General features: G+C 36.8%; 1 protein-coding gene across 1 annotated transcript in view; it reads right to left on the bottom strand.

Moving 5' to 3' along the window:
- SLC2A13 (solute carrier family 2 member 13) overlaps positions 1-14369 on the bottom strand; it is a 363418-nt gene that overhangs the window by 306817 nt on the left and 42232 nt on the right. The window contains exon 2 of the mRNA XM_025455601.3: positions 1621-1780. Coding sequence (XP_025311386.3) covers positions 1621-1780 — 160 coding nt within the window. The remainder of the gene's footprint in view (positions 1-1620; positions 1781-14369) is intronic.

Genomic DNA, 14369 nt, shown 5'->3' with positions numbered 1-14369 from the left:
GCTAAGCACGGAGGCCAAGCCCAATGTGGGGCTAGATCTCAAGAGCCTAAGATCATGACCTGACCTGAGCAGAAACCAAGAGTCAAACACTTAACCAACTGAGCTACCCAGCACCCCTAATTTTTTTTACTTAATGTAAATAAATAATTTAGATCCACTTAAAGTAGGATTGAAAAACTGCCTTCCATTGAGTTTCTAAGAAAACTCAAAGTATCAGTTTATGCTGGTAACAGATATTATTCACCTACAGAGTGGAAAAAGAAAGATGAAATGTTTCTTCAATTTTCCAGTAATTTCTCCCTTTGGCAGAGATTCATTCCTTCAAAGGTGGAAAGTGGTTTAGCAAGATCTGCAGAAAGAACTAATACTTTTAAGAATTGTGTACTCTCTTTAATGGTCCTGACACATGTAGGCCCTAATTGGCATCAGAAACTTACTCACATTAACTTTTAATAAAACTTCATCAGTCTCAGTCTTTAATAGCTCATCAAGGCACATGATTTATTATGCTGTTCACATAGAAGCTTAACTCCCTACATCCATATCACATCAAAACCTTTTTCCTTCAGCTGTTAAAAATTCATTTCAACACTGAAGTCCCACGCATCTAAGTACTAGAGTCTATCTTGTTCAATATTCTATCCCCGCAACCATACAGAGATGTTCAATAAACATCTATTGTAATACGTGGTGGCAAGAGAACGTAAGTTAGAAAATATTGTGTAACCTGCTGCACCTTTTAGCAAATTTTCCTCAACAGTTACATGAATCTGTTGTTTTGATTACTATAAAGTATGATATCAAAATCCAGAGCCTATTATATCTTTAAGCTTTAACATAAGATTAGTTTCCAAAATATTTGTTGTTTTGTTTAAGATTTTATTTATTTATTCATGAGAGACACAGAGAGAGAGAGAGAGGCAGAAACACAGGCAGAGGGGGAGAAGCAGGCTCCATGTAGGGAGCCCGACGTGGGACCCGATCCCAGGACTCCAGGATCACGCCCTGGGCCGAAGGCAGGTGCTAAACTGCTGAGCCATCCAGGGATCCCAATATTTGGTTTTAAAATCTTTCAAAGTTTTAAAAACATTTTTCTCATCTCTTTTGGTCCAAAATAAGCCAAATAGTGATCAAGGAACAATTTTTGTACCTTAAATTTATACATATAACATATTTTTATATAGCTAAATCTTTAGATTTAAAGAGTGGGTTTTCTTTCATTCAGGTCAGAATGTAGACTCTTAAATCCTAAAAGAATGTTAGCTATATTTGCAGTTCATAAACACCTTGTCAATCACTGAAACAATTCAAGAACTGCATACATATTTATCACTGCATTCACTTTTAAACAAATATTGCCAAAGATTACACACAGTGTGAGAAATGTCACCTAAATGCTGAAAAACCTGTAAATATCAATTTATAATGGTAGGTTCCTTACCTGTCATTAAAAAATATATCAGTTTCTTGTCCACTTTCAATTTTGCTGAATGCCATCCACTTATAAATTAGTTATAATAATTCAAAACACCCAGTTATATTTTTTCTATCATTCCTCAGTGTTTCTTCCATCCTCTAAAATCATGATTTGAAAATTAAATATAAAAACAATTTACAGACCTCCATCCATCCTTTTGGAGATAACTGAAGGCTCCATCAACAACACTAGCAAAGAACTGGCCTCCGGTGATGAAGAGGGTATTGATGGTGACTAATCGACCTCTTAAATTGGGTGGGGAGACCTCAGCGATGTACACGGGCACTGTCATGGAAGCAATGCCTGTGAAGAAACAAGGAAAAGTCAACAGAAGACATTTACTCAAGATCTCTGTTGTTATAAATAATGGTGCTAGACAAACACACACACTCATACACATACACACACATACTCCCTTGGTTTTCTTTTTTTTAGATTTTTTAAAAATTTATTTATTCATGAAAGACAGAGAGAGAGAGAGAGAGAGAGAGAGAGAGGCAGAGACACAGGCAGAGGGAGAACCAGGCTCCATGCAAGGAGCCCGACGTGGGACTCCATCCGGGGTCTCCAGGATCACACCCTGGGCTGAAGGCGGCGCCAAACTGCTGAGCCACCCAGGCTGCCCTCCCTTGGTTTTCTACTTTAAGCAAAGGTTTACCAGATACTTAAATATTTTGTTTATAACTACTGACTCCTGCAGATAAGTAAAGAGCTATGTGGATATCTATTTTCATATTAACACTTGAAAGCCTACAAATGGAACTATCTCTAGAGCTCTCACATAACTTTAGAATGTATATAAAGCATGCTTCATAATTTTTGTGGAATAAAAATAAGAAAATGCTCTCTAGATAGGATATAATTATCAAAATATTTTTAGTCTATATGGAAATGTAATCAGACAATAAGAAAAAAAATTATCCCAGACTCATATTAACTATTCAAAGTCATCATTTCCAAATGATGGAAAGACCAAAACTCTTAATTGGCCTACTAATAAGAAATCAAAAAAAAAAAAAATCCATAGAGCAAATCAACCTATTCAATTGGCTAGGTACAGATTTTTGAAGTAGCTTACAATGGACAATACTTTGGTAATTTAGAGTCCTTAAGAAGATATGATCTTAACCATAAAAAGAGATAACTTTATGTTATAGCTGCTTAAAATTGTTTCTACCTCAAATTAATGTAGCATAACCTATGGTAGTAGTTCTAGAACTTAATTTATCACTAAGTCACTTATGTAACCTTTTTTCTTTCTTCTTTTTTTTTTTTTTAATAAAGATGTTTTCACCTCATCCAACCCAGAACTACGAAATAAAAAACTAGAGATGGAAGATGGATCTTTTAAAAATCCTCCAAGGACTCATGATGCTATGTTTTTACAAACTACAGTTCTATGGCCTGCAACTTTAGGCTAATCTAAAATTACTTCTTAAAAGAAAATCTTGGTCTTCTTGGCTATATCTAGCTCACTTCTCAGTAGCACTTTCAATTTCCAGATGTGTCTAATTATTCAACTTAAAACTAGTATCTAGTCAATACATGCCAAGGGCTAAATGGAAAAAAAAAATAAAGCAGGAGTATCTAAGAAAATGTAATCTTATTCTAGCTGTAGATACCATAAATTGTTCTCTAGATTAAGCGAGAACATTCATGGGTTTTATAAGATAACCACATGGAACTGCTTTTAATGAATTAATCTTTACAATGCCAAAAAAATACCCTATATTGAAGTTATGTTTATTCTTTCCATTATTTGGATGAGTTGGAGACCTAAAATCTTCAGATTTTATGAGTTTCATAAAATAAGCATGTGTTAGTAGACAAAGTAAAATAGTCTTTACAATTAAGTCATCACCTAAACAGCTGGATGTCTCCATCTGACTGCTAATCAACTTAAGAGAATACATCATATTAAATTGGCTTTCATCTAACTTGGAAAGAGGAAACATTTGAGGAAAATGTTGACAAATCAATTGTATATTCTTTTTAGTTCTTTTATAATTAGAACATCTCAATAAGCTTCCAAAAAAGCAGACAACAGTAATTGTCTGGATTTCTTTTCCTGCTTGGTCTGGCTGTAACAGGAATTCATTGCTCTCTTTACCCAGACACCTTTACTCAGTTATGCAGCCTGAGAATTTAAGCATGGGAAATCAGGACTGCAGTTTCAGGCAGCACATGCTTGTCACAAACCCACAGATTTTACTTGATAGAAATGTACAGATATCCTCAGGCCTTATAAAGATTAATTATTAAAAATAAACACTAGGACCCTGAGAAGTAACAGGGAATGGCAAAGAGAAAAAACTGTTACTATTACAGACTCATTGGATTTAGAATTGGAAAGAACCCCCAAAGATCTGTCAAATGAGTGCTCACACTGACTTAACAGTGTTACAACTGCCTACATCTGATACTTCACAGGCATTGATTACTTTACTGAATCGTCAAAACATCCCTATAGAGGACATATAACTATCCCCACTTTGCAAAGAGGTACCTACCCCAGGTCAGATGATAATAAGGGGAGGAACCAGAATTTGAACCAGGTAAGAGGAATTCCAGAGGCCAATTTTCAAAGTTCCTGATTCTACTGACTGGCCACCACAGATGAAGGAAGTCTCTAGAACCAGTGGGTTTAAATTCTAGCCTTGCCACCTCCCGTCTGATTAAGTCAGGACAAAATAACCTTTTTAAAAGGTCTCCAAAAAATAAATAAATAAATAAATAAATAATTAAATAAATAATTAAATAAATAAATAAATAATAAAAAAAATAAAAGGTCTCCAACTCATCCAAATAATGGAAAGAATAAACATAACTCTCTTTCATATGAGTTGAGACTCGATGAGTTCGTAGAGTAAAAGCACTTAAAATTGTGCTTAGTATATAGAAAGTAGTCAATAATGTTAGCAATTATTTCCAGGATTACTATACCTCTAGTTATGAAGCATTGTAACTTCTTTTGATTCAGTCTGACTTGGTTAGGTGTTGGCATTATTAGGATGAACATAAGTCAACAAAATAAGGTCTCTGTTATAAAAGAAGCTACACACAAGTCCTGCCCACATAAACAGCCAATCAAATAAATAATTTCAAAATACCATGATAAGGGTGCAGCTACACACTGGGTTCCACCTTGTGATGCAGACAAGTGCTGCATGGTGACAGTGATTAGAGGCTAGTTCAGAGAGGCTGGGCAGACAATTCTTCAGAGGAGAGCAATGGCCTTAAAAAAATATGAAATGATAAGGGATTTTCTCAGAGGTAAACAGTAAGTGTGAAGCAGAGTATGTGTGGAAAGGAGAGGCAGACCGAGCCCAAATCATGGAAGGAGTATCCATTAATCAGTGAGTGTGCATCGCATACCTGATCTGAGCTGGGCACTGTGCTAAGCACTGGGGACAAAGTGCTGTAGGAGAGTCATGTCCTCTGTCCTCCTGGAGCTTAACGTCTGCCAGGCAAAATGTGTCTGAACAAATAATTAGATGTCAAATGCGATGGGCCTCACCAAAGGGAATGTGTGAAGAATAGGAGCTCATAGCAAAGGGACTGGCCCAGCTTGATGAATCAGATAGTTCTTGGATAAGATGGTCATATTTAAGCAAGGATCAGGTAACTGAGTAAGCCTGAGCCTAATGACAGCATGGGGAAGGTGACACACACTTGAGACAATTAGTCCAGCTTAGACAAAGGCCTTCAGGCAAAAAGAGACGCATTGTGTTGAAGAAGGGGGTGCTATTTCTGGAGACACAGACAGAGACCAAACCTGACTATACAAGACCTATACAAGAGGCTTTTGTATTAAGGACTTGGTATTCAGAAGCCTTTAAATAGTATAATGGAAGAAAACGCACCATCAGATTCATGTTTCTAAAGAGTCATTCTCTGGAGGATGGAAGACTAATCACAGGGGAGCAACAAGTACAGTGACAGTAAGAGATGAGTAAAATAGAGAGATTCCAGAAGTATGTATTTAGTATCTAGGCTAAAGGGAATTGGAATGGAACATGAAGGATGAGAGAAGAACTGGAGGATGATGTTCAGATGTCCAGAATAAGCAAGTTGGAGCATGATGGCTACTTTGTACAAAGATAAAGGACACTGGAGAAACAGCAAGTATGGAAGGAGAAGATGATAAGGTCAAGTTTTAACCAGGTTGAGTCAGAGGTGCTCTGTGAAACACACCAGTAGAAAGCAAGTAGAACACTTGCTGAGTGTGTCAGGAATACAGAATAGTGACATGTGAGCATTTCCAGCTTGCCTCCTTTCTCCCACCTGGTAACTCCATCAAAATAACCAACCTTTCAAATTGAAAAAAAAAAAAAAAAAGGGGATCCCTGGGTGGCGCGGTGGTTTGGCGCCTGCCTTTGGCCCAGGGCGCGATCCTGGAGACCCGGGATCGAATTCCACGTCGGGCTCCCGGTGCATGGGGCCTGCTTCTCCCTCTGCCTATGTCTCTGCCTCTCTCTCTCTGTGTGACTATCATAAATAAATAAAAATTAAAAAAAAAAACAACCTTTCCTTCCTCTCTCATCCCCTAGGGATAATCTGGTCTTTGTCACCCTAGTTCTTGAGCCATTATCTTGCTAGCCAAAAAAAGGATGGAGAAGAAAATATGGATCAAAATCTGGTTTGCAGGCAGAAGTTCAAATGGAAAAAAAGACTGGAGAGAGTTGTGAATGAGAGGTTCAGGGTCGGTATGGAAAACATGGGAGCCTTTAACAAAGGGACTGAGGCTTAACTTAGGATAGGAGGCAAAGGGGTAGACAACAGAGATTTTAAGAAATATTCCTGAGTTATAACTTATGTACTATATTCTTCAAGACACAGAGTATTGCTGCTATTCCAGTGCTTTTAGTTGCTAGACTGTATATATTGAAAAGGCAACTTCAAAGTGAGACTGGGTCCACAGTGGGGTTTGGAAGTTACACAAGGATCTGAAGCTCAGAAGATAGTTCTGTGCGGATGGTACACAAAACGGAAACCATGGGAATGGATGATATCACTCAGAAACGGAAGAGGAGAAGAATGCCTAGAACTCAGTGCTCAAAAATTCCAGTATTTATGGAACTGCTGGAGGAAGAAAGAAGGAGCAACTGTAAGCATCTACCTTATACCTCAATACTCTGCTGTTCTCTGTTTTTTTTTTTTTATGTTACCATTTTGTGTAAGTTCACCCTATCAATTCATAGATGGACATATCTCATTCATTATCCCTCAAGGAAAGGTAAAGAAATCCAGCATCACAGACAGACAAGAGATTTTCAGAAAGTCATATAAGCAGGTTAATATCAAAGTGAGCCTCATAGATTCAGGTCCCCCTAATCTCTGTTATGTGCCACTTGAGAAGCAAGGGCCATGTCTCTGATTAGAATGTGACCCTTTAGAAATTTCTCAGATACATTTTCTTCTTGGAACTACTACTTCCGCTACCACACATAAACTTCTAGGGGCAGGAGGGTCTGATCTTTCCTGACCCCCACCACCTACTTTGTGACTTACTGCCACCAGATGTCTTGTTAAAGAACTCGGTCTAATTAGTCAGTCATATGTGATTCACTGTGCAATTTCAAGCTAGACAAGTGCAAACCCATAAAACTGTTTTATGAAAATGGAAAACTATAAAAGGCGGCTAAGTTCAGGGAGAGCAGCAGGCTCCATGTTCACTATGGCTATCTTGCCTTGCTATCAATAAAACATCCATGCAAGTCATAACCTGTGGATTTCTAAACATCGTGCTACCCTAAAACCTCTTCTCTACTTTGGGGAAACAAATGGAATTTTGTCCCTAGACAAAGCTCACTGTTCCAATGGAGGCCAGTTAAGTAACACTGTATAAAATCTCCAAAATTAAAAATTAAGTACTTCATAAATTGATGTAATTTAAGATATTTAGGATGTATTAATGATAAAGTTTAGGAAAGATCTATGAAGAACTTTTTACTTATTCTCTGTTCCAAACACTACTCAAAAGAAACATCTGATAAAGAACAAATTCTTACTAGTCCACCCAAGAAACCGATTAATTGAAATTGGCATAAGCAAGGAGTGGTACAAGCTCCTGTTCGCAGCTTATTAGCATAAATGCCACCACAAAAATCTATGTTAGTATTGTTCCTGAATATTGTTAGAAAGTTCAATTTCTTACAAAATCAATAAAGAAGTCTAAATCAATGAAAACTCATGATCATGTCTGTCCTTACGGAGTTCCACCAGAAAACTGCACCTCAGACACCACAGTGCAACCCGGTTCACACTCTCACGTTGCCAAGCTGATCCGCCAACAACAGCACAAAATGCTCTTGAGTGCAGAAGCTGGCTTTCAAAAACTGCTGGAAGCCCTTTTAAAGTCCTGAGTCAGAAGTATAAATAATTCCATAAACAAATAGCATTAGAAAATCCTGTTGCGATGGGTAAATACCCATGAACCACAGAAGCCTCTAGGCACAAGCCAGGCAGCAACTAATTAGCTTCTTAGAAGCACAGGAAGCTACCTTTCAATAATAATACTTCTTGAACAAGAAGGACTATGATGTCCTAATTACATTTTGTAAATCATTGCTCTATGATCTCTAAAGAATAACTTTAATAAGAATAAAGAGAATGTCTTAAAACATGTCCCTTACGTAGTTCTTTCAGTGGAGCTGTCCTGCCTAGGACTGTGTCTGCATTCTTCTGAAGAGTCAATCTACAGTTACCAGGTTATTAAGACAGAATTCAGTTTTGTTCTTTTTCTAACAAGACTTAAGACTTTTACAAACACTGCTGGTAACTTCAAAGAGCAATAAGCCCCAAAGTAATGAAAATATATATGCAACACAAAATGTTTGTAAAAGAGGAGCCAGGTTATGGGTGAAATTTTATCTATGGGGATAAGGAGCAGTATTACTGTTCTATAGTGTTAAAAAGCTCTTCACAAGGCATTATAAACATGTCACCATCATTTAAATGCAGTATAGTCTTTAACAACCTAAATGACCTCTCCCTTCATATTATTTGAAAATATAATATTTATCTTCTCATATTCCTGTTTACTGGTAACATCGCAGTCAGTAAAGTCTGTATCACATTGTTTCTCCAAGCCCAACCACAACCCCTTTAATGGAATGATCATAACTCACATATCTTCTGTACTATAAATTTGCCTGTCAAGCACAGACCTTGGCTTAATACTTGATTAGTATTTTGGGATGCATATACAAAACCATATCCTTTTATTTATACTTTATTTTTTATTTTTTTACAAAACCGTATCCTTTTAAATTACAGTTAACTGACAGGTTTTAAACTAAATACATTATTCATCAGGGAAAATTTGGAAGTCACAGTTAAGAAGTTAGGTAAATAAAAATCAACTCTAATCACACCTCCCAACTACTAAAATTTGGTTATAACTTGCAGTACTTTTTCCATAATTCTAGCTTTAACTCATTACCAACATTTTCCTTCTCTTTATTCTTTTCTCAAAAAAGGGCCTCAAACTCCTGGCAGAAGCAATTCAGGTATGATAAACATAGAAGCTAAATGAATGAGACATAGAAGATACAACATACTCTGTAGGCCAAAAAGAAAACATCCCTGTGCAGCTCTATACAACAATCAAATACCAGTTTGCCACCCTTACAGCACAGGATCATTTTAAGTAACAGTATTAATATTCCAGTATTCAGATAAAGAGAAGAAAGAAAGAAGTGTTCCTAGAACACACATTAAAGAGGGCAGGAAAAGAACAGAGAAGGAAAGAATTTCTTAATGAGGAGAATGGAGAGAGATGGCAAATAAAGAAATTAATACATATGTAAGAATTGTATTTATTTAGGTAAGAAATTTCCTGAAACAGTAGAGGTTCTAACAGAAAGATAACTATATGAAATGCTAACAAAAGTGGAAGCAGTATGCTTTTACACCCAACAAATGGAATACACAAAGGTTAATAAGAAATCAATATGTTTTCCTTGAGGCAGTGAATTTAGCAAACAGGAACTTAAGTGGTGCTTTGTCATATTTAGCTCTATGTGACATCTAGAGGTAAATGTTCTAGTACAACAAACAACGTGGACCTAACAGCAGCTAACGGCTGTGAATCACCTAAATGTAGATTGTAATTGAATAGGCATAGAGAAAATACACAAGAAATGTATACAGAGGAAGATAAGCCCAGGGCGCTAGAATCTGGTTGTGGAAATATTCATGCAACAGATATAAAGTGTTGAGAAGTAAGATAGAACGAATTATTAGAGGAAATATTAAGGTAGCAAATTTTTAATCCATTCTTTGAATATAAGGTCTGGCCTTGCCTAAAAGGCAGGAACAGAGAGCTATGAAGAGGGAATCAGCTTAAATGAAGACAACAGAATAAAATTAAACAGGAAATGGGTAGCATAAAGGATTGCCAAGAACACTAAAAAATTAATAGAATATGTAAATAATTACAGAAGTAAACACCATATTGGAGGCAGTAAATAACAGAAATGAAGCTGTGTGAAATTTGAATCAGTGTGGAACATCAATTTGAAATGGTCTCCAAGAATGGAAAGGAAATTAAAATGATAAGACATTGTTGAAAGACAAACCATTATAAAAGAAATAAACAGCCCCACAGGTAGGTAGCAACAGCAAAATACATCCTGGGAAATTTTCTGATTTGTAAAGTTAGCAAAAATTGATGAAATTTTTTTTCAGACAGAGCAGAAAGAAAAAAACAGTTCCCCACCAAGTATTAAAAACCAGACAATATAAAATGCCACAAAGTAACAACTGCACATATTTAAGGGGGAAATATTGTGATCCAAGTATCTTCTATCTTGCCAAATTGTCTTTCAGGCATGAAAATGTGAAAGACATTCTCAAGTACAAAATATCTAAGATAAAACACCCATTTACTATTTTTGAAACAACCTCCAAACCAACCGTAAGATTAACAACAAAAATCTTAAAGATAGGGGAGTTTCAGGAAAAACGACTCAGAGCATCTGCTCCTTTAGTCTGGGGGGGGTGGGGGGCGGGGGGATCTAGCTGAAAGCTGTACCACTGAGTATTCACTCAACCCATCTTGTGATGACTCCTCTCTTTTTCCAGCTGTAAGTAACAATTCTTGAGCTGCACAGATAGAGTTTCTTGGCTTGTCTAATAACCACTTCAAAGTTTTAACTGGTCTTTTCTGTTTCAGCTTTTGGTAGCAATTAGCTTAACATTTTACTTGGTTTAGAACATTATGCCTGAATAATTATTAAATAAAAATTTCTACTTTTTATTTGTAGAGCAAGAAAATGTCCATCTTCATTACCAAAAATCTCTATTAATGACTTCCTGTGTCTCTAAAAATTACACTAAATGACCCTAGCCCTTTGCGGTTTTTTAAAGTGGTAAAAATCATGTACGCCACCCATCAATAGATATTTTCCCTCCCAGCCTTGTCTAGTATTATCTTTCCATCCATATGAAAATCCCTATGTTGCTTACATTTTAAAAACAATATAAGTAATAAAATCCTAAAGTAAAAATGTGGAGGAAAAAGGTACATTTTTTAAGATCTACAAACAATGATACAACCTACTTTCCCAGATTCTTCACTAATAATCCTTGGTAATCATGGAAATCTATCTGCAATGAATTTTTAGCTGTTTGATGAGGAACATAGCCAAGTTAGCTTTTACTGCCTTAATAAGAGGGAATTACCCATTACTACAAAATGGGGAATTGTGTTCTACTTGTACATTTTTTGCACTTATCATTCAAGATACTTTTGAAATGGAAAAGTTTGCTCTTAGTTCTGTATCATCTGGCTTTAGGAAAGCTAAATCTCATTAATGATAAAAGGGACTGGAGTGAAAGACATGAATGATTTTTAGGTTCTCTCTAGAATAAACTTTTTTAATAGACATTAACAAACTTTCTATTTTGTTCTTTAGTATACATCAAGAATGGATACATAATTCAATGGTTGTTTAGCTGATTCTTGGAACTGGCAGACACCAGAAACATTTATCAACACTACGCAATTCTGTTTCTTTTTTCTTGTAGGGTCTAAAAAGAATATAGGGATCCTTAACATTTGTGAAAGGTGATAAGCAAAATGTCATAACTGTGGCTTAGTAACACTCTTAGGCTCCAAGTGATATGACAAATAATGAACGATATGGATGCTTATGAAAAAGGCACTATCATCCCTCTTAAGCTGGCTTTAGAAAGAGATGTTTAAATAAACCCCGTATTGCTCTCTATGGCTTATAAACATGATTTCACTCTACTTGTAGATCTAGTGGTGGCTCTGATTCAGTCAACGAAGCCTAGCTTTGGCACAAATTAGCTGGCATTATCTCTTATTTCTGCTCCAGCAGCTTTGAGACATTGACACAGCCAGAATAAAAGTAGTGATTTCCAATTCTTTAACAAATGACGAGATAAAGTGACATTTATCACTGCTGCTACTCCCATTTTACCTTAATAATTAAATTGTAAAAATATCTAGCTCATTGTCTTATTCTTTTTGAATAGTATTTTGCAAAATCTCTATCTGCAAGTATGCCAATGGCATATTTTAACAGGCTTTTATTTATATGAAGTCAATTTCCCATTCAGAAGGAGACAGTAGGCAGAAAGGCAGATGACAGACAGATGTGGGAGGACGATGAATAGATGACAAATAATAGATGGTAGAGATACAGTTAAAAATCATTTATATTCATTTTCAAAGGGCTATTTTCAACTTGATGAACACTCAAATAGGTAGCTTTAAATGCAAAAAATTAAAAATGTCATTCTCTTAGCATGTCTCTTGTCAAGTTGGAAAGGATTCCTAAATCCTGGGTGGCCCAGCAGTTTAATGCCTGCCTTTGGCTCAGGGCATGATCCTGGAGTCCCGGAATCGAGTCCCACATCGGGCTTCCTGCGTGGAGCCTGCTTCTCCCTCTGCCTATGTCTCTGCGCGCCTCTCTCTCTCTCTCTCTCTTATGAATAAATAAATAAAATCTTTTAAAAAAAATCCTGAGGTTTCCTTTTTTCAGGTATATCCCAACTTTAAGCGTGTGTTTATCTTCATATTTATGTGAGGGGGTCACAAAGAAAAGAAGAAAGAAGAAACAAGTAGTTTTTTTGAAAATACAAAAGTAGGAAGAAATAGCCACTGTATTTTGGTCATCTCCAATCTTCTAATTGCTGTTAGAATTCCTCTGTTAAATGATAGCTGACTTCTTGCCAGCAACAATGGGGCTCAGAGGACAATAAAATGGTACCTTCATTGCACTGATAAAAAAAATAACTATCAATTTAGTTTTCCAATTCAACAACAACAAAAAAAGTCTCCTTCAAAAACAAAAAAAGCAAAATTCCAAAGTACATAAATTCTAAAAGCCTATTTTGGGTTTCTGGATCCAATTGCAATGTGTTGGGGTGAGGGGACCCTCCTGATACCAGAAAACAGTTCTTGGACATCAACAAGGTGTTTAAGGATTCAACTGAATTCAGATACTGTCTACCCAGAGATAGCATGGTATTCAACAGGTTGAGAGCTCAGTCCTCAAAACTGCTCCACCAACCCCATTTCAGATGCCACTCACAAGTCCAGGTTGCCCCCTGTGCTTCTGATCAACTGCCTACAAACTAACAGTTCTAATGACGACCCTATAGTTCAGGATGCAATTGCCAAGTCCAGGTTGTTACCTAAACTTCTTACCAACTGGCCACAAATCAGATTCCCACAACCTCCACCTCAGATTCGATGAATTTGCCTGAGTAGCTCACAGAATTCACAAACATTTTACAGTTGATCCTTGAGCATGGGGGTTAGAAGTACCAACACCATGTTGTTTTATTAGAAAATCCTAGTATAACTTTTGACTCCCCAAAACTTAACTACTATTTTTTTAAAATTTATTTATTTATGATAGACACAGACATAGAGAGAGAGGCAGAGACACAGGAGGAGGGAGAAGCAGGCTCCATGCCGGGAGCCCTATGTGGGACTCCATCCTGGGACTCCAGGATCGCGCCCTGGGCCAAAGGCAGGTGCTAAACCGCTGAGCCACCCAGGGATTCCCCAAAACTTAACTACTATTAGGCTACTGTTAACCAGAGGCCTTAGCATAACATACACAATCAATTAACACATATTTTGTATGTTAACTGAATAAAGTCAACCCCAAAGTAGGTTAGTGAATGCTTCATTCGTTCTTACTGAGGACTATGGCCCAGCTTGTTAGCTTACAGGGTATTAAATACAAAAAAGGGTATGTTTTACAAGCAGTTCTCCAAATACTTACACATTACAAGATATGATTTTTTTAGTTGTAAAAAATTAAGGTTTAGTTTAAGATTTCCACACAGACACATGAAAGACCCTGAGGTCACCTTAATGCACTGTTTCTATCATATCTGATTGATCACATTATTGCCTGCCTGCAGTTAATTCATTTTCCAGTTCTTCCAGTTTCTGAGATCTGAGGTCACTTGAGATGGTCACAGAAGGCTGATATCAGTCACCTTACTACTGAATGCACAGTTACATGTACTATATACTTTTTATAATTAAAGAAGCTAATGAAAAGGTTATTAAGAAAATCATAAAGAAGAGAAAACACCTTTATAGCCCTGAAAGAAGACTTCCTCCATTTTTATTATTAATTGTAGAAGTTCTTCTTTCCAGCTTTTCTCTTAACACAGGCAAAAGACTCCATGGGCAAACCATCTCCTGAAGGGAACAGAAAATACCCCCTAAGCCCTAAGGGCTGCCCTCAGGCAGCAAGACCCAGCATAACAGACCCCAAGGCAATGATCAATTTGACCTTCTCTGCTCACCTGCACAGAACCAACTGCCCTTTGTCCTACATTTTTCTTATATAAACCTGAAGGCATTTTGAAGACAGTGTTTGAGACGCTAGTCCAC

The sequence above is a fragment of the Canis lupus genome, chromosome 27 (genome assembly GCF_003254725.2).
Source record: "Canis lupus dingo isolate Sandy chromosome 27, ASM325472v2, whole genome shotgun sequence".
In the NCBI taxonomy this organism is placed as follows: domain Eukaryota; kingdom Metazoa; phylum Chordata; class Mammalia; order Carnivora; family Canidae; genus Canis; species Canis lupus.
This window is presented reverse-complemented; position numbering and strand designations above follow the sequence as displayed.